The 27,415-nt window shown below is 38.0% G+C and overlaps 4 protein-coding genes across 6 annotated transcripts; 2 read left to right on the top strand and 2 right to left on the bottom strand.

The window, feature by feature from the left end:
• The first annotated feature begins 2,706 nt into the window (after window positions 1-2,706).
• On the top strand, window positions 2,707-7,528 carry il17ra1a (interleukin 17 receptor A1a). Its single transcript, XM_082167144.1, has 11 exons — window positions 2,707-2,947; window positions 3,117-3,141; window positions 3,339-3,485; window positions 4,133-4,257; window positions 4,334-4,460; window positions 4,538-4,585; window positions 4,708-4,862; window positions 4,933-5,007; window positions 5,107-5,179; window positions 5,274-5,387; window positions 5,608-7,528. The coding sequence occupies exons 1-11, from the start codon at window positions 2,843-2,845 to the stop codon at window positions 6,972-6,974; spliced, it is 2,361 nt and encodes a 786-aa protein (XP_082023270.1). The 5' UTR covers window positions 2,707-2,842; the 3' UTR covers window positions 6,975-7,528.
• Window positions 7,529-8,026: 498 nt separating this feature from the next.
• On the bottom strand, window positions 8,027-12,862 carry tmem121b (transmembrane protein 121B). The gene has a single exon (XM_082167146.1). The coding sequence runs from the start codon at window positions 11,620-11,622 to the stop codon at window positions 10,447-10,449; it is 1,176 nt and encodes a 391-aa protein (XP_082023272.1). The 5' UTR covers window positions 11,623-12,862; the 3' UTR covers window positions 8,027-10,446.
• Window positions 12,863-13,330: 468 nt separating this feature from the next.
• On the bottom strand, window positions 13,331-21,686 carry mkrn1 (makorin, ring finger protein, 1). The gene is made up of 8 exons (XM_082167145.1): window positions 21,534-21,686; window positions 20,625-20,753; window positions 17,706-17,917; window positions 15,767-15,987; window positions 15,471-15,685; window positions 15,173-15,283; window positions 14,716-14,860; window positions 13,331-14,573 (listed from the first exon to the last, which is right to left on the bottom strand). Exons 1-8 carry the CDS (start codon window positions 21,605-21,607, stop codon window positions 14,361-14,363), a joined length of 1,320 nt encoding a protein of 439 aa, XP_082023271.1. The 5' UTR covers window positions 21,608-21,686; the 3' UTR covers window positions 13,331-14,360.
• Window positions 21,687-21,803: 117 nt separating this feature from the next.
• On the top strand, window positions 21,804-27,406 carry LOC309496942 (toll-like receptor 1). 3 transcript variants are annotated; one of them, XM_082167143.1, is made up of 4 exons: window positions 21,804-22,760; window positions 22,943-23,046; window positions 23,279-24,551; window positions 24,917-27,406. In XM_082167143.1, exon 4 carries the CDS (start codon window positions 24,918-24,920, stop codon window positions 27,360-27,362), a length of 2,445 nt encoding a protein of 814 aa, XP_082023269.1. In that variant the 5' UTR covers window positions 21,804-22,760; window positions 22,943-23,046; window positions 23,279-24,551; window position 24,917; the 3' UTR covers window positions 27,363-27,406. The 3 variants fall into 3 exon arrangements, with proteins under 3 accessions (XP_082023269.1, XP_082023268.1, XP_082023267.1); XM_082167142.1 differs by lacking the exon at window positions 23,279-24,551; XM_082167141.1 differs by lacking the exon at window positions 23,279-24,551 and having other exon boundaries at window positions 21,804-22,780.
• Window positions 27,407-27,415: the final 9 nt, after the last annotated feature.

Below are 27,415 nucleotides of genomic sequence, written 5' to 3'. Positions count from 1 at the left end.
CTTTTAATTGCACTAAAGGTTCTCAGTCATGGAAAAAGGTTATTTATATTATTAAAATGTTCTTCACACGAAGAAGAAAATGGTTCTTTTAAGTACTGTTCACTGAAAGGTTCTTTTGGGAACCCAAAATGGTTATTCTATGCACTGTAAAATAAATTATATGATCAATAAATGTTTTTACATTGCTTTAACTCATCAAAATAAGTTAAGCAATCTTCAACTTTTTTTAAAAGTCAGTTTTAATGTACTTAAACATCCAAGTTGATTGTACTTAAAAAAATTTAAGGCAGCAACGAAAACCCCATTTTGGAATCTTTACTTTCAAGATTGCGGCCTGAGCTAGAAATGTACTTGCAGTTATTGTGGGGTTTTCTTGGATTTCTTCTAGTTTTCATGGTCTATAGCTCAGCATTGATGTGTATTCTCAGCTGTCAGTTTAATTGTGGATAAGTGTGTCATGACCAAAGCACTACTATGGTTACAGTTAAGACCCTTTTGACACATACTGCTGGAAAGAAATGAGTCATTGGTCGGATTACATTTTCTAGTGGTGTAATTTTCCAAATTGCCTTTGACCCTAACTATAATCAACATTTAAAATAAAAAAATCAGACTTATAAGTATGAAAGGATTTTACCAGTGTGTGACATTTCTTAGATCCATTTTCAGACCATCTTGGCATACATGCCGTGTTGTTGCATATAAGACTCATTCAATCAAAGTACAGACTTGTCAGCCCTAATCAGGCATTTTTATTGGTTTCTTCAGTATTCAGCAAACAGTTCATGGGTCTCTTACTAAAACCGGTGATCTCATCACAGAGAACTGATAAATGTGACATGCTTTAACCTGATTGTTTTTTTTTAAGTGCAGTTTCTGCATACCTAGCCGTCATAAAACTGAAAAAATACTGGACGTAAGGAAAGTCTTAGATTATTTGATATTCTAAAAACATGATTACGCTTAAGTGAGTTAAAGTTCAGTCAAAGTAATTTAGTGATAAATCAGTACAAGATTACTAGTATGAGACAATGGTATCACGAAAGTTTGATTGTAACTTGTAAGGTGCTGGTATAATGGATGAGATGAAAGACAGTATTTTTTTTAATAAAAGTAAACATTTTTGTCCAACTTATTTGAGCCTGCATGGAAGTGTCCAAACAATTCCCTTCAAATCCCAAGATGCAACATGTTAGCACCGTAGATTCCTCTAATCTCCGGCCAGTATGTGAAAGCAGGAGTGTGCGCACCTGGGCTAGGTGTGGGTAGCCCTCATTCTGTGATTTTGATACTGGGACAGTGTGTCGTTTCTTGTTTGACCCTCATAGGCTGGTTCATTAGGGCAGTATGCAGTACAGAGACAGACATTGGTCTGGGACTGAGAAGATGCTCTATCCTCATCTCTTCTGTTTCAGTTCATTTCTCTTCAGCAGTTTGAGGTCTAAAAATTAGAAGAATGTTTGTTCCGTGTGAAATATTCAAAGAGCTTTTGGAATAATTTGTTAATATGTGTTTGAATGGAACAAAAAGAGTCACCAAAAACATGTAGGAGAATGTCAACTGTGCATCTTTTTAGTAAATCAGATTTCTTTGGTGTGGCATTTGAAATTAGGTACATTATAATGCACTTTTATGCAATAATATTTCTTAAATTATGCTTTTTTTCCACTATGAGAAATCCATAGATTACTTCATATATCAGAATTGACATATTCATATATATATATATATATATATATATATATATATATATATATGTGTGTGTGTATATGTATATGTGTATATATATATATATATATATATATATATATATATATATATATATATATATATATATATATATATACATATATATATATAGTTTATTTTTGTTTTAAAATAGGAAAACTAAATCTTAAATAGGAAAACACTAAACATTTAAAAAATTCTACTGCGCATGTACAATATAATATACCGTGTAATACAATATACAGTGGTGAAGTAGCGCCCTCATGTGGAAATGGAATTCAGTATGAAATTATTTTAAATATATGCTCATTAACGTAACAACACCAAAATAAATGTTCATTTACAATATATAAAATAACTGCAACTGTTGAATAAATGATGCAAACAATAAACATTTAAAATAAAATGTTATATAGTGTTAAATGTTAAATAAAGTGTTCAAATGTGCTGCTTTAGGCCTACTTAACTATTAATATCGTATTAATAATAATATTACATGCTAAATTAAGTGCTAAAAGTGTTTTAAGATAACGTTCGGCGTTAACATTTATGCAAAACACTCCAGTGTTGTTTAAAGGTTTTTATATAGGCTACTTTTAAGTATACTTTTTCTTTATTGATTATTTATTTATTTTAATAGTTTCTTTACATGTTTCCGGTTTCCTAATTTTTATCCTTTCTGTTTTCGTGCTGACACTAATCATCTGCCATGTTGTTGTTTTTTGTTGTTTTTGTTTTATTCTCTTGGCGTTGAGTAATTTTTGTGCCTTGTCTCTGTTATTCTAAGCAATAATAGTTCATAATAATAATGCAAACTATCAAAAAAATGACGCACAAGACGTGAACTGTACAGTAGCCTACACATCTTATTACGTGACGCGACGCAACATAAACAACGCTTTGCTAATTGGTTGTTCCAGTTTTGCAGCGTCGCGAGTTTCCAAAGAACACGAAATATGAGTCACGTTGCTTTGCATATTACAATGATTCCAGGAAGCTTTTTTAGGTCGGCTGTTTCCTGCACCTACGTACGCCACCTTGTTTACCTCAGACGAACTTAGTCTATTAAAACTTGTCTTAATCGATTCAGCTATACTGAGGTTTATGTAGGATCATGAGTTTCTTGTACCTGAAAGGTGTTTTGTTTTTCACCTTCACACCTGTAGTGCTGAATCTCAGACTTATGGATAATGGGCTCTCTCTGAACTGTACACAAGAGGTAAGATAATACAAAAAGATCACCAGATACCATAAAACGTTTAATAGGCCTATGTTTAATAGTCTCTATGTGTTTATTTAGACATCTGATATTTGGCTCTTTGGGGGTTTGAAGTTTTAGACTCATATTTGTGTCATTCATTGTTGTTTCTTTCTCTTTCTCTCTCCAGGAAGTACAATGTGAGGCAGAGTTTAGTAAGTGCTTTTCTTTTTTTATTATTATTATTCTCATTGGAAATGTTTTATTATTATTAATATTACGATTGTTATTATTAATAATAATATTTTGGATTATATATATATATATATATATATATATATATATATATATATATATATATATATATATATATTTTTTTTTAACTAATGGTTTAATGATTTTCCCCCCACAGATAATTGCATGTATAAAGGATGGCTCATTCCTTCAGATTTCACTCCCAGCGGCCCTGATGAATTAAAAGTGTATGTTGATGTGAAAAGAAATATGAAAGATGATTGGGAGCCAGTGATCGTGGCAGAATGGAAAGCAAAAGATGACGGTGGGTCACTTGTTGTAGGCGGTGTCGTGAGTTTTCAGATTAGATTACATTAGATTATCATTAGATATGTTTGTTACATTATGTGAATGTGGAGAAATCCATTTCAATTCCTTGCCATAGTAAAACAAATTTAAAGCAAAGGGACACTTAAATTGAATGTTTAAACCTATATTTTAGTTTATTAAAAGCTATGATAACGCTACAACTTTACAATAAGGTCCCATTATACCATTACTTAATACATTAACTAACATTAATTAACAATGGATAATGCATTTGTTACAGCATTTATTAATCTTTGGTCATTTAGTTAGTTAATAAAAATACAACTGTTCATTGTTAGTTCAGGTCCATGAAAAATGTTAATAGATAAAACATTTATTTTAATAATATATTAATAAAGGTTGAACTTAACATTTAACTGTGATTAAAAAATGCTTTAGAAGTATTTTTCTTTGTTAGTTTATGTTAACTAATTTTAGTAATCTTAACAAATGGAACCTTATTGTAAAGTGTTATAACATTTTCAAAAAGCCATATTTCATGGTTTTAAAAAGGATCTTTATTTTCATTTTGTCTTTTCAGTAGGCATTTATAGCTTGTAGTCATCAAGTTTATTAATCTTTTTTTGTCTTCTTTGTTTGCAGGAAGCATAATGCATTTGAAAGGAACAGAGCTTAGTGTGATGAAATCATCCACCAATGAACATCTGTGTGTTCATTTCAATTTCCTGCAGGAATTTAAGTCCATGAGAAGGAATGCTGGTGAAAAGGCAAGACGATTGATCGATTGATTGAATTATTATATATTTTTTCAAAGATACTGATATATTATCTATTCTATTTTAGTGGTCTTTTTCTCTGGATAAAGTTGTGGTAGATCCAGGCAGTAAATATGTAGTGACTGTCTCCAATCTTCCCAAGCCAAATTTACAGCACACTAGTTACAATGTTAACCGAACAGTTGATGTTCCAGGTAAGTGCTAAATTTGACCAAATTCCTTGCTTAAATCTACATTACAGTTTATATTCAGTTTCAATCTGTAACCACAGGTTGTGATGATCCTTTGATGCAAAGGACCAAAATCTGTTTTGAGAGAGGTGAGAGAAGAACTTATTTATAACTGGTTTACCTTAATCAAATAGATAATACACATAGAAACCACCTTAGTTCAGTATTAAAGTATACATGCACATCTAAAAATATGAGATGTTTCTCTTAGGGGAAACATGGCAACCCAATATTACTGTGGGGAGGACTACAGGTCTAAATGGCAAGGATATTCTGTATGTTGCGTTTAATCCTGGAGAGAATGCAGACAAATACACCATTTTTTTGAAGTGCGATAGGGACCGCGTAACGAAGACTCTTTATAATGTAAGACATTTTATCTATGGATATTTAAATATATCTAAAAGAACAAGGCTGACTATTTGAACTCTTTTAGGAGAGCAAGACGTTAATAAATGTGACATATGGCCTGGAGAACTGGCCACGCACATGCTGCAATTTCGATGTTCAGGTGTGTAGGCCTAAACGTGCGCTAAATTAATGAATGAAGTAATATAATTATTATATGCAAGGATATAAATGATATAAATATTGTTCTTTTCCTATTTAGATCCAGCCATATTTTCGGAAGTGTGCCAACGACTGTCGTCGAATAAACCATAGTTGTAACATATGTTACCCTGGTGTGTATGGAACGATTTCACTTTTTGAACTAGTAAGAAAAAAATACAGTAAAACATATTATGCCTCTTTACTCATTTTATGTATGTTCCTTAGGAACACAAATCCCTCCCGAGAACAACTCAGTACTTTGGATTATTTGTGTTGGATTATGCCTCCTAATTTGTGGCATTGTTGTTTTTGCCATTTATTTGCGCCGCAGGAAACCAGGTAAGCAGTGACATTTAAGATGGTTATTTTTATCTTTAAAGACTGTGATGTTTCTCATGTGTGTCACAACACTGGCAGTGATATCTTTGCAGAGTAACTTCCTGTGGTTAGCCACATAAGCAGTGCTAGGAGGACTGCAACAATAAATCTTATATGCAGTAAATGATCATTTTCAAGGTTTATCCGTGTTTCTAATTTTTTAAAATGTATTTTAATACAGATGCAGAACAGAAACACCTGGAAAAAACACCTGTAGAACCGCCAGTTCTACCCGGCCCACGATCCATATTGATCATCTACTCCAGAGATCACCCTCTTTACACAGACATAGTCCTGAAGCTTTGCGCCTTCCTGCGGGCTAAATGCGGCACTGAGGTTGTGCTGGACCTACTTGACACGACTTGGCTTGGCACTATTGGCCGGCTGCAGTGGATTGAGCAAAAAAAGCGACACATCGAGCAGACGTCAAACAAGATCTTGGTCCTCTGCTCCCGAGGAGTGCAAGCCAAGTGGGGGGCGATCTGCGGAGAGCCTAGAGTCCTCCTCCGGGAGGATGTGTGCTCTCCGATCGGTGATATGCTGACTCTCGCCCTTCAGCTGATTACACCTGATATGCAGCGTCCGGCTTCCTACGGGAAGTATTTGGTGGCTTACTTTGAAGATGTATGCAGCGAAGGCGATGTGCCGTCTTTGTTTGACATTGCGGTCAAATACAAGCTGATGAAGCATTTCGAGGAGCTTTACTTCCGTATCCTGGATGTGGAGAAGTATCAGCAAGGGACGGTGCACTGCATCGAGGGTATTGGAAAAGAAGAGTACTTCAAATGCGCCTCGGGCGAAGCCTTGAGGAGTGCGATCGAAGCCTTCCAGGTGCACCAAATGAAGAATCCGGACTGGTTTGAGAAAGAGTGCGTGACTAGCGAGGAGGATGTGAGAGGAGAAACAGATGCACTTTTTGAGGTGCCCATACCGCCAATATATGAATTAGTGCCGGTGTATAACAACGGACTCCCAATCCTTGTAAAAGAGGTGGACATCCATCAAGACACACAGAGCGTTTGCACCGTAATTCCCCAAATTCATGAGAATCCTGAAGAGTCGCCCATAATGATTATTAATCCTAGAGTCCAGCCACATAACAGCGAAGTACTTTCCTATTATCCAGCAATAGAAAGTCCTCTTGAAGTACCCAGTGTGACACCAGTGGACCCACAAATCTACCCATATCTCCTTGCCGAACCAGTACCAGTGGAAACCTCACATCCTCCTATTGCGTTTCCAATGGGAGAATGGTCAGATAATTATCTGAAGGACAGCAGAATACGCTTTTTAGAAGCACCTCCACCCTCGATGGAGGACAGCTTCCATTTTATGGACATATCCCAGCCAATGGAGATGGAGGAAAGTGAAATGGAGGGAGCTTCTGAGACGAGACCATCACGAGGGTCCGATCAGGGATACGGTTCCAGGTATTCCACAGTGAGAGAAGATCCCAAGATTCAGGAAGACCTAGCCAAGTTACAAATGGAACTTTTCCTGAAAAGCCCCATCTCTTCCAGTTTCTGCAACAAAACAATGGAGATCTGAATTTCTTCAGTGTCTTTTTGCTGTGTGCCGTGGTGTGCCAGAAAGTTCTTGAACTGTCTATGGTTGGTCGTCACTCCTAAAACATTCGAACGGAAGGACAATAGGAAATAGACTAGATGGATAATGAGTTCAGTGATCAGCTGTTTCATAAATGTTTCATCAATAACAAATGATTAGACACGAACACAAAGGTGTGATTGGTTCACTTTTACTGTGGAGCAGAACAAGTACCTTGTTAAACAGCATGATATAGAACAGCACAGCACATGATAAAAGATATGTTTAGCTACTGAACACAAGTCTAAGTCATTTGGTTGGGCTTGCAATGATACATTTGTCCTGTTTTTCATATTAATTGCTCAGACGAAATGTTTCGTTGTATTATATTGCACTAGAGTTACTTTTTTAATAGTTTATTCCAGTTTAACAGCTATAACCATCTACTATGGAAGTTTGTATATACTTTTATATGAGTAGATGTCTTTGGTAATCTTCTGTTGTGTGCTTTTTACTATAATTTAGATAAAGAATAACTTTATTTGCTTCAAATTTCATCCGACTTTGGACCTCAAATTACTTTTTAACCAATTTAACTAGGATACTTCCAGACCCTTGCAGCTGTTACAGTGCAAATAATGTCTTATGTAAACATAACAGTAACTTAACTTGCAAAATAAAGCCCTTGCAAGAAAATCCTCTGTAAAACATTGTGGATAAATAGAGAGAGGTGGGGTTGGAAGTCGATTTCCTTGTCAAAAAAGGTTATGTAATATGTACATACTCTAAAACCTGTAGTTTAAAAAACATGCGTAGTATGCAGTGGTATATATTTGTCAGGTTAAATACTGCGCAATGAGGCACAAAAAAACCCATAATGCACTTTCGGCCTGCATATTTAACACATTTAGCTCACCCTGTACCCCAATCCTCAAAGCACAAGAGTAATAATATGTTAGAATAAGGATGCACACTTGTTATTAATTACATGTTACACTAGAATATAAAATACTCTGCTGTTTTAACTAAAAGTGACAGGACAAGTTTTCTTACTGTAGTGTTCAGCCAAACTGTTGATAATTCGCCCTAAAATTAGTATTATGTTACAAATATAATTACTCACCCTCAGGTCACTCTAAACCTGCATCCATTTCTTTCTTCAGAAGATATATATTAAAAAATAAATAAAATTGTTGTCCATACAATGAAGGTCAATGGGGTCCAACCCAACATTGTTTTGGACCCCATTGTCTTCCATTATATGCACAAAAACATTGTTCAAAATATATTTTTTTGTGTTCCACAGAAGAAAGTAAGTCTTGCAGGTTTGAAATGACATGAGGGTGAGTAAATTATTATTTTTGTGTGAACTGTCCATTTAAGGTGGAAAATTTGACTGAGATTTGGATATTAAGCAAATGATTTGGCTTTGACATATCTGTTCCGGTTTCTGGTGTAATTCTTAGTGTAACTAAAGAGCTTTGAAATATACATACACAGATGCACTGCATGTAGATTAATTAAATAAGATTGTGTCCTCTCGCAATCTGTCCATCTGCGCTATCACAATTGTCTTGGTTGGTCCAAATGTTATTAATTGTGATAATCATACCTCATTTACTGGCATGAATAAAATAGCATCTGGAATTGAGCAGATAAACCAACTGGTTCATGATTTCAAACATGAGGTTCTGTAAAGAGGTAGCCTTGTAAAAACTTATGATGGCAATATGGCTGGTTGGGAGCAGCAATGGAGTTTGGTCATTAAAGATGGATTACAGTTTTCCTCATAGATCCTATGCTTAGCCTATTAACATTCAGGAACATCACGAATTTGTATCATACACCGTTCGGCAGTTTCCAGTCCAAAGTACCATTGCCACTAACACAGTATTTCAAATAGGAAAGGACTACATCACATTCACAATTTGAAGTGTACACCAAGCCTAACAAGTCACAAGGCATATTTACACTTTTGATAAGTGCATTTAGGAACATCTCTTGACAAGGTGTCTGAAAACACTATAAACATCTGTCTACATTATAGCCTACTAAATTGAGGACATTTTTACATAGAAAATAAATTATACAACATTGCACTTAACATTTCCTCAGTTGAATAGTCCTCACGTAATTAAAGTGCCTCACAAAACAAGTGCAAATCAAAGATTCTCGTACCATCATATAAGCACTGGTTACAGTCACATCCCAATACATTAAGTATATACTGCAGAGGTCACAGGTGGGAATGTTTTTCATTGGCACGTTGAGTGGTTTGGTTGTAGCACCTGTTGAGAGTGGAGGAGAAGGGATAGTTCACCCAAAAATGAACATTTTGTCATCATTTACTCACCCTCAAGTTGTTCCAAACCTGTATGAGTTTCTTTCTTCTGTTGAACACAAAAGATGATATTTTAAAGAATGTTAGCATTACAGTGGACAGTAGTCAACGGCTATTGTCAACTTAAACTGTTTGATTACCAACATCATCTTTTGTGTTCAACAGAATAAAGAAACTCATACAGGTGTGGAACAACACGAGAGTGAGTAAATGACTACATTTTCATTTCTGGGTGAACTTTCCCTTTAAGGAGAGGTACTGCGGGCACAAATGTGGATTTAGGTTGGATTTGCCTATTTGATTTAGCACAATTTTTCCCAAAACATCTCAAATACTAGCTAACATGTTTATAAACATATTTTTTATTTTATAGGCCTATCATCTATACAATGTAAATAATGTACGATCAGTTAGCTGTTTTTTGGGAATGTCTGACACAAATGGCATTTTGCTTGTATAGCTAAACAAAATATTTCAATATTTGTACAGAATCCTACTTTTGCTTCCTATGATATTGTAATTGTCAGAGTGTTTTTGTTGTTTTTTAATTTAGTAAAATAAACAGCCTTTTTACAAAAGAGCCAGACAATGATCACTGAGTTAATTAGACTTAAACTGTTTCTGTGTTTAGTTTCACTTGTTAGGCCTATATTTTGCACACCTGTGAAAATGTAAAAAGGAGTAACGATAATTTGCATATTCATCAAAAAACGTAAAGGGCGAGTGAGCCAATTATTCCGTTACCTGCGGGGAGCAGATTTGTTAAAGGATTTTTTATCAGTATTTTTAATCCCAATTAGCAAATATTTATTTGTTATTTATTTGTGATTTTTAATTATAAAATAAACTGATAAACAGTTTTATCTATTTTAACGCTCGCGGACTGTTGCTATGGTTACCTCCGTTCGCGAGAGCGTATTTGCTAGTATTTTGTGGTTACTGTACTGTTAAACCACCTCATAATTGCACTTTAACAAAAAGGTAGTCAAAGTACATTTTATTTATTGGTTCATTTTTATTTAATTTGAAATAATAAGAAAGGACGTTAGCACCTGCAAGTTACCTCCCCTTAAAAGGGCTGATGCAGCTGTTGTAGGACGTGGCCTCCGGTGAGCGTTAGTCCTTAATGAGCATCTACGACTGTGTATTGACAGCCAGCGTGTTCACATAACCGTGGGGACACATGTCGTTTTCGGAAACGCAATGGGAGAACTGGGCTGTGTTACCCCTACGTCCACGTGCAAACCTCCGGACACCTCGTAAGGACACGCACTGCTCAACCAGCTCCAGGCACTTACACCCCAGGAAGAAGATGTTCTTGAACATGAAAACCGATATGGGCATTTTGTAAACAAAGACGAGGAAACATCTGACCACCAAGAGCGGTGCGTTGAGCAGAACGCCGGTGAAGAACCTCGCCCAAATCCAGCGACAGTTCATCTCCGAGGCCGTCAACTCGTAAAGCCAAATAACCGGAACGCCCAATGCGATGAAATACACGGATATGACCGTGTACCTAAGGTATATGTTGGCGATTTCATTTTTAAGGACCAGTTCCACCAGAGTGAAGCTGTCCAGGATGTCTAAGCAGGTGCTCATGAAGGAGCCTTGGGAGTGAAAGCGCGTGGCACCGTTAGGGTCTTCAATGATGGAGTTGATGAGGCAGTAAAGCAAAGGCGCGCAGAGCAACATGGTTATTTTGAACCCAGTGATGCCAAATGGCACCTTCAGGGCAATAAGATCCAGGATGGACGTTTCCAGAACGAGCACCACTTTCGGGGTGGACGCGATCACGTAGATGAGCCATGCTAAGTACGCGAAGGTGAACTCTCCGAGGTTGCACCCGAAGATGGAGCTCTTCTGGTGGAAACCACAGGCTCGTTCTCGCTTACTCCTGGCGTTTTTCATGAAGAAGATCGCCCATCCCGATATAACCACCAAATCCGTGGCTATCCACGAGCACCAGTATAGATCCGTGAAGACGATGAGGTAGAAATCCAACATGCCTCCTTGCAGAACGAGCACGAGGAAGCACAAGATCTTATAAAACAGGTTCTTCTTAGACCTCTGCACGAACAGAGGGGTGGACTGCATGAATTCGCTCGATGTCATGGTGTAAGACTGAGGCTGAGCGGTGGCAGAGGAGACCAGGGGCTGGGAGCTGCCCTCCTCGAGGTTGGCACTGCCGCTGGTGGTCTGCGTGTCTCTCCTGGACGCGACGCTTCGGATGAACAGCAGCTGTCCGTTTTCTGGTGCTGAGGAGACAGGTGAGTCGGGCTGGGAGATGTCTTTTATGATTTCAGCAGTCATTGTAATTCATTCCTTCTCCTCCCGACTTGTTTTGGCTGTGCTAGTGTAATGATAGCCGCTCAAGGGGGGCAGAGGAAGAAATCCCGTTATGGAATTCCGTTGGATTGGAGTGCATTTACCCAATCCCTCCAAATAAAAACTGATAAATTATGAACTCAAGTCAATGAATAAAATGATGCTGAAGTTGATTGAAAACGTGAATTAATGTTAAAACATCTCATATCCACGTTTAAAATTATACTGCATTTAATTTAATTTTTAAGATTGTGAAAGGGAGGGAGGGATTGGGAGAGAGCATGAAGAATAATTTTCACACATTTCACTCTGAGTCCAGACCTTAAATTCATTGAAAGTCTTTGGGATTTGCTGGAGTAGACTTTATATTGTGCTTGACTCTTGCATTGTCAATACAAGATCTTGACCAAAAATGTATGCACCTCTTAATGGAAATAAATGTTTTGATGTTATTTCCATCAAGAGGTGCAAGATGTATTAATTGTCATTTTTATAATTTCAAGTACTTTTTTGCTAATGCACAATATTCTTGGTGAAAACATGGTGAAACAATATTTCATTAAAATTAAAACGTTAATAATGCTGATAATGTATGAAAAAGGGGCATTCCCTGAATAAAAATTATTTTGATTTGATTTGTTTTGGAAAAGATAATGTAGATAAAGTAAGGATAATGTTGATGAGATATGATGTGCTTTTTCACAAAGCAGCTTCCATAAAAATGTAAAATAAGTAAAATGCAAATGGCCTCTCCAAAGCGGTTCTTTTATAACAGTCACATTTGTCTGATGATGTGATGTGCATTCAAGCATGATCACTCACAGATGCCTGATGTAGGACATCAGAAGCCTAGTATGAATTTTATCATTTATCCATTATTTATCTGAGTTATTAATGTGGGAGAGTCAGAGCATTGTTTCATGTTAAAAGAATGCTGTACATAGCTTTAGTTAAATTATGTATAGGGCATAGGCTGTATTCTTATTGCAGATTTTCTTTGAAAATTAAAGCTACAGTCCGTCATTTTTTTGAGTTAAAAATTATCCAAAATAAATTTTTGAGCAAGTACATAACCAGCCAGTGTTCAAAACTATCTGCTTGCCTTAGCTCGATTCAAAACGGTAAGCTTGTAATAATGTTTTTAATTCCAGTGGTACTGGTGGATTTCCGCGGGAAATTCGAGCATGTCTTTGCGTCATTACGTCACATCTGTACACATAAAGGAGTCTCGGCTGTGATTCCGAATGACAGTATCCACACCGGCGCGGTGACTGACAGTCGCACATTCTCCTCAAAACATTGGATTCATCCGCGCTGTGCCGTGCCGAGGCACAACCCACGAAAAGTTGATAATTCCGCGAATAACTGCAATTGCGGATTTCGAACAGAGATGGCAATAAAGAGGAAAAACTACGGACTGCAGCTTTAAGTTAAGATTTAAACCATCTGTTCCTAAAAGGTTGTTTTAGGTATATTCTTAATTTGCCAAAAATAACACCATTTTATATACTTTAGACCAGAACGAAGACGACTTTTTTTTAAACTCATATTCAACTTATAATAAGCCCAGAGCATAACTGCTAAATTACATACCGTGATAACAGTCTAGTCTCATTTACCAAACACCACCTGAGTTTAACTACTGTACAAACCATCAGTGATACAACTCAAATAAAAATCCACAGAAAAATAATACTTTGATAATAAACTTTAATTTCAAGTTACATTGGATGGTTCTGAACCATAGAAAACAAGCACATTTCTGTATAAACATATGCATATCAACCAAGTTCGACAAGAACCGAATAACAATTAGGTGTTTGTGGTTTGACTACTGCCAGCTGAGCTTAATATGCAATACTCACTGAAGCAAAACAGATTTACAATTAATAGACAGTTAAACTGATGAACATTCAGCTTCATATTTGAATGCATTTAAGTCGGCATTTGGGAGTCCAGATTCACAAAATTTCGGCACACTCAGTTCATAGGGACTTCCCATGGGATACCACAGCTAATCAGGTACAGCTTAATAACAGGTACAAAAAAAATCTCAGTGGATAATTTAAGAGGGAAACAAAAGGACATTACATAGGATAAATGTTACGAGTTGTCCGCGTGAATGTTGACGAGTGCATTTGTGAAATCCAGGAAGCTCACCGCCACCACCACCTCCCACCATTCAGAATCAGTGCATGAGAAGAGAGATATTTCAAAAATATCAGAAGCATTAACAGCCACAAGTTAGTGAAGTCATACACCGTTGCTGTATCCTCACAGTCAATGATAAACATGTCAAACCCACACCCGAGATAAACTCGGGCAAGGTTCGTGAGCTATATCTTTCCAATTTCATATATAACTTAGTGTCCTTTCTAGCAATTTTTTAAATTACTTTTGTTTTTGCTCTTTATACTTATTCTAGTACATTAACCAGACATGAACAGACTCACAGAATGGAGAAGGCTTTCTAGAAAATATTTTAGTACAAGAGCAATTTTTTGTCTTTTGACGTGTGTTTTATATTCATTTATTGTATTTGAAATGAATTCATTGTTTTTAATGGCCTGCTGAAAGGCACTGCCACAACACAGGGGAAAAAAGACGCTACTGCCCATCAGTCACACAAGACAGTCCTGTCTAGTTTCTAACAGGGATAGAAGTAGAGTAAATTGGGACGAGGGTTAGTAGGAGGGAGTTAGCGAAGGATGGAGGGAGCCCTGCTATAGGTACAGCTCATAGTAATCGTCCAGCTCTTCGTGGAACAAGTCCCACTCATCTTCGGAGTCGGTGACGTCATCGTCGGTTCCGGCAGCCAGAAGCATGAGGAGCATCTCGCTGAGCTCGAACGTCACCATCTCCTCGTCTTCGTTGTCAAAGGAGTCGTTGTTCTCCCGCTCGTCAAAAAGATCCCAGAGTGGCGTCCGTCTGGAGCTCTGCAATACAGATTTCAATAATGCAAATTTGTTGCACGTCATTAAGTAAATTCGATATGCTTTTAGCCAAGCCGAAACGAAATTTGCAGTTTGGCATTAACATCGAGACAAAATAACCCTTAGACTTCAGTAGAAGCTTTACCCGGTTTCTTCCATTGGAGCCGGTCTGTCTCCTCTGGGGTTGAGGCTCTTCCAGACGGCCATCAGGAAAAGCATGTTTATAAAAGCAGTTGGCTCCAAACGGACAGGTCCCACGGCCTTCATCGAAATATCGGCAAGATTTACCCCTGGGTGCGAATATGGATAAAACTAATTAGCTAAACAAATAGATCACAAAACCCCACAGAACTGCAATTTTGTTTAAAATGCTTCAGGTTTAAAATGACACATCAGCCAAAAATGACAATTCTGTTATTTACTCACTTTAATGTTACCCTCAACTAAAGGACTACAAAATCTGTATGGACTTCAAAAATGGCACTTCATTGTCATTAAACACCATTTAAGCCAAACGCTTCTTGGATTGATCATGGATTGGGAGGAACTATTATTTAAAGCAGAATACTTGTATCAGAAATGTAAAATTCAGAAGCATGTACCCCATGCCATCCTTGTACTTCTGAATGAGTTGCTGCTTCTCATCCTTGTCCTCCACCCAGTATTCGCTTGGTATGACAAAGTTCGATGTGATTCGACACTCTGGGCAGGACCTGACGGAGAACATATTCATTTAACATAAATTTGATTCTCCCTTTTACACTAGTACTGATCTTTAAAAGAAGAGGTGGACAATTACAATTAGCGATAATTACCGTAACATTACAAAAGATTTAAGATCACCTCCCTAGAATCCTATTCAACTTAATAAACGCTTAATTATCTTAAGGACGGTCTTACTTTATGATTTTGCTCTCGAACTGCTTGGCGCTCCGCCATTTCCTGATGCACTTGAGGCAGTAGCAGTGGCTGCAGTTGGAGAGGATGCCAAAACGCCGTTCGCTGGGGTTGGTTTTCTCGAACACCACCTCCATGCACACGCCACACATCATGTCCTTACTACGCTGGATGGCAAATGAGATTTCCATGTCCTTCTCGTGAGCCTCGATGCAAGCCTGCCGTTAACAGGAGGAGATTTTACTCTAAAATCTCAGAAAACAAAGAGGATGAAAACAGAATGTCAATCCACTACTAACCTTGATGTGTTGCGAGCGCTGGGAAGTGTCTGAAGGGTGTAGAACCTGTAGGCCACACATGTCGCACACGTCGCCGTGGAGGTAGGCGCAGTTGAGGCCGTAGCGACATTCGCCAACGGCGGCGTACGGGCAAAGCTGTTTCTTCATTTCTTTGTTAGCTTGATCTTTCTCATATTCCTCTTCGATGAGAGGACCAGGCCCCTCAAACAGCACTGGTTCAGCTGCAGGAGGAACAAAAAAGGAACGATTTTAAGGTTTAGCAACCAAGTTCCTGAGATAAGAATAGGAAAACAACAGCGTATTGCGGTGTGGGTTGAAGAAACCTTTAGTGAACCTAAATACCAGTTTCGTATTGTGGTCTACCATAGTAAAGCTGAAAGAAAAGCACCTGCTTGCCTGAATGTAAGAGTTTTGGCTGCCACCCAAAGACTAGGAAAGAAACAGCACTGTTCCTTCAGCTCTTTGCTGATGAAGCCACTCTTTATGATGAATGTAAGGGGGTTTGGGCCAGCAAGAACAAGAGAGCGCACTGATGGAGCACAGCCTGAGATCGGCTGTGTGTGCCGGGTCAGTCGCTTAGCAAGGGGCTGAGTATTCATGCTACATCATAAAACAGCTAGTTCTGTTTGTATGAGCTGAATCATAAAATGGCGATAAATGCACACCCCTTTGGCCACTGGCCTGCAATGGGGCTAAAGGGCTACATTACTGCATGCCAGTGTTATTTTAGTATCATTTATATACTATTATAGTATTTATTTATACTTTGAATCGGCTTTTATTCGTATATTTTGAGTCATTTTTAGTAGTTTTGTATTTTAAATAGTTCTATTCAGCTTTAATTTATTTTTATTTCAGTTTTGGTCATTTTAGCACTTCAACATATTTTATTTCAGTTAATAGCCAAAGCAAGATTTAAATAAAAAAAATAAAAAATAAAATCCCCCAATGTTTATTTATGGTTTTAGCTTCTTTTTTTTTTCTTTTTTTTTATTGAAGAATTATTTTTAGTTTTAATTATTGATATGATGCAATCAGTGAAATTATTATTTATAAAAGCAACTATTTATTGAACAATGGCATTTTTTATATCATGTTGCAGATCCTTTACCAAAGTTTTTAGGATTAGTGATTTTACCATGGTTAAGTTGGCTTCACATCGTGCGTCAGCACAGCATTCCTTGGTGTTCCTCCCAAGGTCATGGGTTCGATACCCAGTCAATGCTGATAAAATGTGTAGCTTGAATGTACTCGCTTTGGATAAAAGTGCTTGCCAGGCATGCAAGTGTAAATACCATGGTAAAAATCAATTGGTAACACTTTAAAATAAGGTTAAATTAGTTATTAAAAGTTAATGCATTCTGTATCATGAACTAACAATAAACAATACTTTTACAGTATTTGTTAATCTTGGTTAATGTTAATTTCGACACACTAATACATTTAACTTCCAAACAGTACAAGTTAACATTAGTTCCTACTTCATTAACAAACTTGACTTATATCAACAATAGATTAATAAATACTGTACAATTGCTGTTCATTGTTTTTTCATGAAATGTGGATCTGAACCTGCTAAGTTTTACCAATCAATTACTGCATTATTTACAAAAACGTATTGAAAAGTATCTACTTTAAGCCTAATCTGATTGTCAAAGAATCAGAGTAAGAGAATCCAGGTACGCTTTGTCGAATTTATTTTCCAGGAAGCGAGATTCGGATCCTGTGGTTTGTGTATACAGAAATGAAGAAGCTTGCCACAGTGATAGCATTATTATTATAAACCAAGGAATTCGTCAAGCAAACTAATTATAAAAGCATTATTGTAAAATTAAAAACTTTTATATTGTACACTGAATGCTTTGCTTATCTCCTGGCACCATGTTTTCACAGATTGTCTTGGCAGTAACAACTGAACATCTTTCCCTGCTACACTCACCCCTCCCACAGTAGGGCTGCCCTGGCACGAACTCGGCAGCATTGACCCAGTCCACTGCCCCCGAGCCTTGGGGCTTCTCCTGGGCGTCGCTCGTGCCACCTGGCCCATCAGAAACGGGATCAGGAGTGCCAGCAAGGGGAGCAGCGGTCAGCGGCACCGACGGCTTAGAACTAGGGACTTCGTCTTGCTTGGCAGGTTTGGTATGTTCATACCTGGGGCACAATGCAAATTTAATGAAAATACAATAATGCATAGACTGGTACTCTAGGCAAGCCATGCAGTGCAATGAAAATGCACCCCTGGACCCAAGTAGTGTATCTGAAGTGAGAGCTTCTAGAAATTTGTTTTGCAAAACTTGCTCTCTGTGGTTTGTAATAGTTATGAAGTGTTATTGCAGTTTTACTAGTATTAATACCCAAGTGAGTGTTGGGGAATTAAACCTTAAATTAAAAATGTAAATCACAAAGTATTCAGACAGGCTTTAGCACATTATAATCATTAAGCAGCTAGTTGTTGTTGTTTTTTTTAGATGATATGATGATATTGAGATAAGATAAGATGATATGGTCACAAACTTGACGTTTGTGTGGTTACCATGGTGAGTACATGTCTTGTTCACACTTATAATGCAGCAGTTAGCCACTTACAGAAATGATTCATTTAAAGATGTAACATTTGTGAATGGCTTTGAGTGTCTACAGGCATGCTAATTAAAACACCATGGCTACAAATTTCAAAACTAAAAACAAAATGTAAGGAAAAACAAAAACTGGGTAAACTAGTCAGCCTTACTAATTGTTACCCATCCTTATTAGTGTACAAGTACAGGTTGTAATGTAGTGTTGTTGGGTTGTTTGCATCTTAAGTCATTTATATTTATGCATTTGGCAGACGCTTTTATCCAAAGCGACTTACATTGCATTTCAAGGTAAACATTTACATTCTTATCAGTTCAAGCCATGTTTCAGACAATATAATTGTTTGTAAGGAAGAGCTTAGTTGTCACATGTAATGATTGTGATAGATAGATAGATAGATAGATAGATAGATAGATAGATAGATAGATAGATAGATAGATAGATAGATAGATAGATAGATAGATAGATAGATAGATAGATAGATAGATAGATAGATAGATAGATAGATAGATAGATAATCTTAAATAACTGTACAACAAAAATGACTGTACCATTTATAAGTAAAAAAAAAAAGAGAAAACCACATTATTTTAAAAACAGTTTAATGTGAATGTGTGGAATCAAAGCATAGTATTATTTACAATAGCTAACAAGCCTGATCTAATGGTCATATCATATAGTTTAGCATCTGACCTTTATTTGTCTCATTATTCCCCGACAAAACACGCTTCAATGCTTTCCTTAAGCATCCAGAGACCCCTCCATCCTCAAACCTCTTGGGTCGTTCAGCCCTATTCTAGCCCGGTTTGTGCGCGTGTGTCGGCCTATATATGTGGGGGTGGGGGTCGCAGAAATAAACGACACAGCGGTGGAAGCACAAGTGGCTACTGCAGAATGGCAGCATGAACCGAATGAACCTGACGGCGGTAGCAACAGCAGCAGAAGGAGAGAGAGAGAGATAGAGAGAGAGATGCATGTTAACACACTAGGGTTATGTAATTGCCATGCAGTGTGCATTGCGCTGCTCTATTTGGGCCCCAGATTGGTGGAGGTGGTGGGGGGGAGGGCACATGGAAGGAGAAAGCCAAGAGACAGAGATAGACACAAAGCAGCAAAGAGAATCCATCCATAATGAAGCATACATTGAGGCCCTTTCTACGCACACTAAATGAAAGCTGGACACCCTCCCTCCCTCGGAATAAACACAGGAACAATAATGCGGTAAACCCCATATGGGGACAAAAGCATCACTGCGCCTCCCCAAGATAATCTCAACGCTGACAATACAACTCTGTCAGACATCAATCTAGACTCCAGACATCAGATATTTAAGCTCAAGACCCTGAAACCACAGGAAACAGTCCTCTCAAGGAGAGCTCTCGGTCAGATGTAATGCTGTCATAGAACAGCCTCGGCAAACAAAGACATTCCCATAGTGCCATAGTGGGGGCAGCAGTTACTATGGGGATACACTTGACCGCAGACAGATATGAGACAAACATTGTCTGCACTGTCTGGCTCGCAGGCTAATTTTTACACTTCTTCGGGAGCCTTTGCACTGCATTGGCCAAAGGTGGTCTGTTTATATGCACTTGTTGCCATTTATATACCTTCAGATGGCAAGTGCACTCTAAAAGAAATGGCCTACAGACAGACCATTTGCATTTGTGTAGCATTAATGTTGGTTTTTATATATCCATAGACAGCATGACTGCAACACAGATGCAAATGGTCCGTTTGTATGCCATTTTTTATCTTCAGATATATAAACGCCATCATTAATGCAAAACAAATGCTTTAAATGCAAACACAACTTGACCTTTAAGAGCTACTTTTACACATCATCTCCTAAAGACACAGTTCAGGCAAAAATGAAAATTCTCTCATGGCAAGGACAAAAAAAGAGCAATTTTTTTTCGCAGCAAAACGAAACTCGTAGAGGTATAGGAATGAATAAATTATCAAAGAATATTCATTTTGGGTGAACTACCCCTTTAAGGAAGTGACAAACTCAACAACTTGTTTACAGAAAATTCTGCTTCTCAGATGTCACGTACATGTAATGAAGCAACACACAACACTTCTCAGAAGCCTTCCTTACCTCTAATACATTTAAACATACTCATGTGTTACAGACCCTGAACACAGAAATACAGATTACATTACCTTGGAAGTTATGTAACATCTGCCCAGATCTTGTCGTGAAAGTGAGCGGTTGTTTTGTTCAGCACATTTTGAGGATCTACTCAAATGCAATACTTTGCATCATTATGTGTCTTACCTGCAACGGTCCCCAAAAGCACAGGATCCCTTTTGAAAGAACTTGCAGATCATGGTTGGCTTGCAGCTACTGAGGTCGTGTAAATATCGACAGTTGTCGCCCTCTTTGCAAAGGCCGTGCATGAAATACCTATAAATGAAGATGTTTTTTTAAGACGGGTCAAAAAACTAGAGCCATATGACAACACTCACACAGACTCCACTTTAGGCTTTTACACATCTGAAGGCACGAACAAAGGCTGATATACAACATAAAATAATCAATATGTCATGACACAAGCAACGGAGCTTAAATAATATGACTAAGATGCACAGCCCACGTCATTTACTGAATAATAAACAGCATGACCCAAATAACCCTTCGTATTTGCATGTTATATTTGACAACAGTGCTAATGTAAACACTACATATTACTCGTGTTTGAAATCTCTCTAGCATTTGATGCCATTAGATTTGTGGGTTAAAAAATAGGTTATTTTGTACAGTCATGACTAGACTACAATAAAGCCTGACAAGTGAATTCATATACATAAATCATCAAAGCTGACACTGACACATTGGCTGCTGCCCAGACGGTTAAACTCAAGGATTTTAATGGCTTCCTTGAAAACTCTTTACTGTCAAACTGACTGCCATATGTGGTTGATGCAGTGCCGTGTTGTTTTTTCACAAACACGGATGTTTCATAGCTAAACACACAGAGAGAGAGAGGAAGAAAGGACCGCAAATAGCAACCGCTGTCGGACTGATCGCTGTGCTACAACAACAAACACACACTCATCCAGTTCAGCACAAAGACAGCAGCGCTATCCGATGCCTCAACATCGACACACACACAGGCGTTTGCGTTTTATATTTGTGACCGTTAAATGTTGCAATAACCGCGTTCCTCGGCGGATCTCCACTAACCTGCAGGGTACGTGCTTCGTCCAGCCTCCGATAACTGCTGGAGCCGCTGTTGACGCTGCCGCTGCCTCCGCCATTGCTGTTTATGTTGAAGCCCCAGCACCCGGATCTTCCGGAGAGCGGCCGCTCTGCGCTCGGGCATTTTCGGAAAACCGAAGGCGCCTTATGTGATCGAGTGTTTTCGGAATACAAAAGCCGCATCTCAATCGGGTGTTTTCGGAAAAACGAAGACATGGCACGAGTCACGTGCTTTTCTAAAAACATTCCAACTCGTGGCTGTAACCCACCCCGTGTGTGTGTGTGTGTGTGTGTGTGTGTGTGTGTGTGTGTGTGTGTGTGTGTGTGTGTGTGTGTGTGTGTGTGTGTGTGTGTGTGTGTGTGTGTGTGTGAGTGTAATCTCCAGAGTGCAGGCTAATAAATACTATAAAGTGATATCATCTATTGCTTAGGTAACCACTGATTGATTTTTCAATGGCTTTGAAAAGCAGGCAGAATTAGACATTACTTTCCCTTGTTTTTATGTCAATCAATCAGTCACCACTTCTGCTTAAAACTTTATAGAGAGTTTAAAGGCCACAACCCAGTGCCTAGTTACCAAAAATTACACACCTAAGCTAAGAGGAAGAAAGGAGAAATGGCAGACAGAAAATGTAGGCCTAACGTGAATTCTTGCTGGGAATTCTTGAAAATAATCTTTTTTTCCCAAAGCAAATAGAAAAATACAGACATTTGTTTGGAATTTTGTCTTTTAATAAGTCCTCTTATTCCTTATTGAACATACTGTGTATATTGACCATCATTAAGGGGAACCGTGCACATATTCTTTGTCATATTTGCTCTGTTATTGTGTCTTCGCTCATGGTAACTAATAATCATGCGCTGTTTTGTTTTTAGAACACATATGTAGTCATCTAAAATACTTCCAAAAACAAATGAAACATGACGAGACTGAGGTGGTGGTTATGCTTTATACGCAGCTGCTTGAGAAGGTCTCTTGAGAAGTCAATTATAAATCACAGCTGGATTCTTGTACTTTTTCTGTTGCAGGCATCTACCTGGCTGTCAGGAATGGGGTAGAGTTTGGGGTGCTGATGATAATGGAGAAAAACATGTGCCGCACGGCTTGCGCTCAGATAACCTCAATGAATTTGAGAGCAGCGGAGGATTTGTCTCTGATTATTTTGGAGGTTTCAGCTAAGGGGATTATTGGTGTTCGTCAAAATGACTATGGTCAGTTCAACTCGGATACGGTAAGACAACTTACCATGTGTGTCAATCTATTTGGTATAATTAATGCTCAAAATCTTAGAATACACGGAAACACGTAGAAACCAGAAAAACAGCGAGCTTTAGTAATATTAGCAAAATGACACAGTGCTCATGAAAAATCCGTATTCATATTTAATCTGCAGTCTGGTTGCAGTTCCATTGAGACAAAGACTTGTAGTAGCCAGCTGGACTGTGCGGGATGTCGCCCTTGGAAAGTGCCAGTTGAAAGGACTGTCACGGAAATCAGGTGGGCCAAAACCTTACAATAACTACTTTGTGCTTCAGAAAATAAAACATTAATGTGTTGAATTATACTGAAATTAAATTATCCTTAAAATAATAGCATATATCAATTTGAAATGTGAAGAGATACTCAAGTTGTACAGCGAAACTATACAATACTGCATAATATTAATATATAACTGTTCAGTACACCATTTTATTTATCGTTGCCGGTGGATTCTACCAAAATCTAAAAGATGCCTGAGGAATGATCGTAATTTATTTTGGAGATATGAGATAAATTATTCAACTTCTTTTTTGTTATTTAGTCCATTTATAAAAAATAAAAAAAGCATAATCATGACATGTCAGATGTAAACATGTTTCTTGTAAGACAGTGGTGAGGAAAGTCCCTCCACCCTTCCCTTTTACACCTGACCTAGCTCTGTCACCGCAAAAAAAAAAGAAAGAAAAAAAAGGCTGGATATTTTTGTCGCCTGAAATCATCATTGTGACTGCTGTTAAACATTTTTAAAATCTCATTACTAATCCCTGACATTGCCTTTATTATATCCCTAAATATATATATTTTCTGGATTGCTGTGGTGTGCATTGTGCATTAACATTTTCAATCAAATTGGTCAATCAGTATATATACACAGTATATGAAAAAGATACGATAGACCAGAAATTAGAGAGGACTGACTGAATGCGTTGCAACTACAGCTTTAAGATTGGAAATGGGTTTCAAAGTGCAAGTTCTTGAAAACGATACCAATATTGTCTCTGGTTAAACCACAAAAAAACGTAAATTTGTGAAAAAGGTGACGTCATGCACATGCATATGGAATGATATGTGTTCTGTCTAAAGAGAAGTAGTTTTTCTTTACAAAGTGACATTGCCAACTACTGGCTGACTACATGCAATTTGTTTGGATATTTAAGCTCTGTGTTTCTTTCAGTTCATGGTCTGTTCTCGCGCAATTATACTGGTTGATCTGTTCATGTTTTTTTAGTCTGAGTGTTCCAAGTGTTTTGTTCCTTTGAGGTCTTGTTTAATAAAATCAATTGCTGCATTTTGATCCATCTCTTTACTGTACTGTTTGTCTTTCACTCTATCGTGAAATGGTAATAAGCACAACTCAGAGATACCGTGCAGTTCGTGTCGTGCATTAGCTCTACCTTTTTTTACTTTCATACTTAGCTTCTTGTGTAATGCAGTTAAACACGTAACAGTACTGCCATTAAATATTACATTTTACTTCATTTTTGCAAGCATATGTGATGCACTCTTTTACCCAAATAAGGTTTTTTTCTCTGGGCATTTAGGGAAGTTCAGTGTTGTGCAATTTGAGAAGTTGAAGTACTGAGGAAAATGCCATTGTGTATTTTTTTATGTGGTTAATACCATGTGCAAGAGTGTCTTTATAAAGCCATATAATAATGCGCACAGCAGAGATCAAGCTGTAAATGGACAGGAGGAAAATCATAAAATTCTTTATTGACTAATTTTCACATTTCATATCAAAGGTAAATGACCATTTATTCATTTGTTTCTTGTCAAAGCAGATGTTTAATAGTCATTTAATATTTAGGGGTGTTATATGTAAAAATAAGTTCATTTCGAAAACAAGGAAATTGTAAAATATTTTATTATATTATTGCATTTTATTTTTATTATGTACATTTTTAAAAATGTTTTAAATATTTTATACTTAATATAATTATATTTTATTCTGTTATATTATTGTGTGTGTGTGTGTGTGTGTGTGTGTGTGTGTTTGTGTGTGTATGTTCATTCAGTTACACATCTAACTAAATAAATCTATGCAAATTTCATTAATCCATGAATATTATTTAAAATGTAATACATATAAATATTTTTATTTTCACAGGATGTCTTCCGCCGTCTGGCCTGTTGTTATCTCATATCTCTTAGTTCTTCCGTTTAAAGCACATGGTGAACATTTCGGATATTGTTCCAGTGAACACACAAAAGATCTTTCCAATAATAATCTAACAAGGATACCATCACATTTATCAAACAACATAGAGTACTTAGATGTGTCGCACAACAACATCTCCAGCATTGTTCATGGTGACCTGTCTGGTTTAACCCATCTCTGCTTTCTGAAAATCACACACTGTGGACTTCAACACATCTCCCCTGATGCCTTCAGCAACAACTCTGAAATCAAAGTTCTGAACATCTCCTACAACCATCTAACCATCATTCCAAATTTGCATTTGCCCCAGCTAAGGATCCTAGACCTTTTCAGAAATCCATATCCCAACTATGGGCTTCCACACTCATTTGCTAACTTAAATTACCTTTCCATCCTTGCGATTGGTAGTCCTGTTGCTACTTCTGTTAAAGTGGAAGACTTTGTTCCTCTTCGAAACATCTGTTTGAAAAAAATCATATTTGGAGATAGAACGGAATTGAGAAACTATGAAAAGGGCGTTTTTTCGCAACTCAAATCATTACAGGAAGTCATTCTGAAAGTGACTTTTTGTCATCATTTTGACATTTTCAAAGACATGATTATAGATTTTGACCAAACCCAAACTAAAAAAATTCAGCTCATTAAGTTATTCCCGGACCAGTGTAGCATAATGACTGACCCATTTGATGCTTTTAAAGATTTGCGTGTCCTCAGTAACTTAAGCATTGTAGACACCTGGATAAACAGCTCTGTGATGGTCAAACTGTTCAAAAATGTTTGGAAATCATCTTTTGAGGAAATTGCCTTTTTAAACATCACATACAATGAGGACACTCCTGATGGCTTCCAGCTACCGAAGCAGAATCACACCATGAATCTACGAGCGTTCATACTCGATGGTGTGCATCACCATCAGTACCGCTACCCCACTGTTAACATGAGCGTGGAACTAATCAACCAACTAACCTACCTGAAATTCTCTGGTACTGGAATGAATATTCTACCATGTAATCTAATTTCAGCCATAAAGTCACTACAAGTCTTGGACCTGTCAAACAACCTCTTGGATGACAGCGGCTTCTGGTGGAGTGGCTGTTCATCACACAAAGTGTTTCCAGCCTTGAGGAAACTCTCGCTAAGCCATAACCGTTTCAACGACCTCGCCGAGATTGCCAAAAACGTCAATGATATGAAGTTCTTAGAGTCTCTTGACTTGAGTTTCAACTCTATTTCCATAGGCAAGCCGTGTTTTTGGCCGTCCCACCTGACTGAACTGAGTCTCAGCCACAACAATCTAGGTGATCATGTGTTTCGCTTCTTATCACCACACTTCCAGAAGATAGACCTCTCGAAAACAGGCTTAAGTGTCATTCCTTTAAATAGTATATCATTGCTTCCCCGACTAACACACCTCTATTTGAGCTTTAACAGCATACAGGTCATCCCGGCAGATTTTCGGTCTCCTGCGTTAGTAAGCCTGCACATTGACCAGAACGCAATTACTTTTATTAGCCAGAAAACAATGGAAGGTCTTCCCAAGCTGAAGACTTTAAAAGCCGGCCACAATCCATTTAGCTGTGATTGCGATTCCTTTTGGTTCATGACTGAGTTGAATAAGTCACTTCTCCTAGATTGGCCACTGGATTACGCTTGCAGCACCCCTCCATCGCTTTCCGGAAGGCGTTTGGGGACGTATGAGTACGGGTGGCTGTCCTGTCAACCGGGCTTGCAGGCTGCTGTGGTCCTGCCGGTGTTATTTGTGGTAGGAGCTGCTCTGGCCATCACTGTTTATGCTTGTGATGGTGTTTGGTACACCAAAATGCTTTGGGTGTGGATACGAATGAAGAGAAGAGGCTCCAAGAAGGCTAATCGATTGCTCAATGCCACCTTCCGCTACCATGCCTTCATTTCCTACAGCCAACATGACTCAGTCTGGGTGGGCTCTCAGCTGGTACCTGCATTAGAAAGGTCAGGCCTGTCTCTTTGCGTCCATGAGAGAGATTTTGAACCTGGGAAGTGGATTGTGGACAATATAATCCAGTGTGTGGAGGACAGCTACAAGAGCCTCTTCATCCTGTCCAAAAACTTTGTGCAAAGCGAATGGTGCAACTATGAACTGTTCTTCGCCCAGCACAGGGCCATCAGCGTGAATGATGACTCGCTGGTCTTCGTTCTTTTGGAGCCCATACCGACAGACTCTCTGCCCAAGAAATTTCTAAAGTTAAGAACGCTGCTAAGGCGGAAAACATACTTGGAGTGGCCCGCAGATGAACGCAAGCAGCGTGTATTTTGGTGTAATCTCAGAGCTATTCTGCAGACCGTGGACCAGAGTAAGATTTTAAAGGACGTGGCCACAGACATTGCTGACATATGTCCTCTGCTGCCTGTTAAATAATGAAGATCTGTTTGTCTGAATAAATGTGTCATTTTAAAAAAGAACCTTAATTC

Source organism: Leuciscus leuciscus, assembly GCF_965113295.1.
Source record: "Leuciscus leuciscus genome assembly, chromosome: 4".
In the NCBI taxonomy this organism is placed as follows: Eukaryota; Metazoa; Chordata; class Actinopteri; order Cypriniformes; family Leuciscidae; genus Leuciscus; species Leuciscus leuciscus.
Note: the sequence above shows the minus strand (reverse complement) of the source record. Positions and strands in the feature narration are given on the sequence as shown.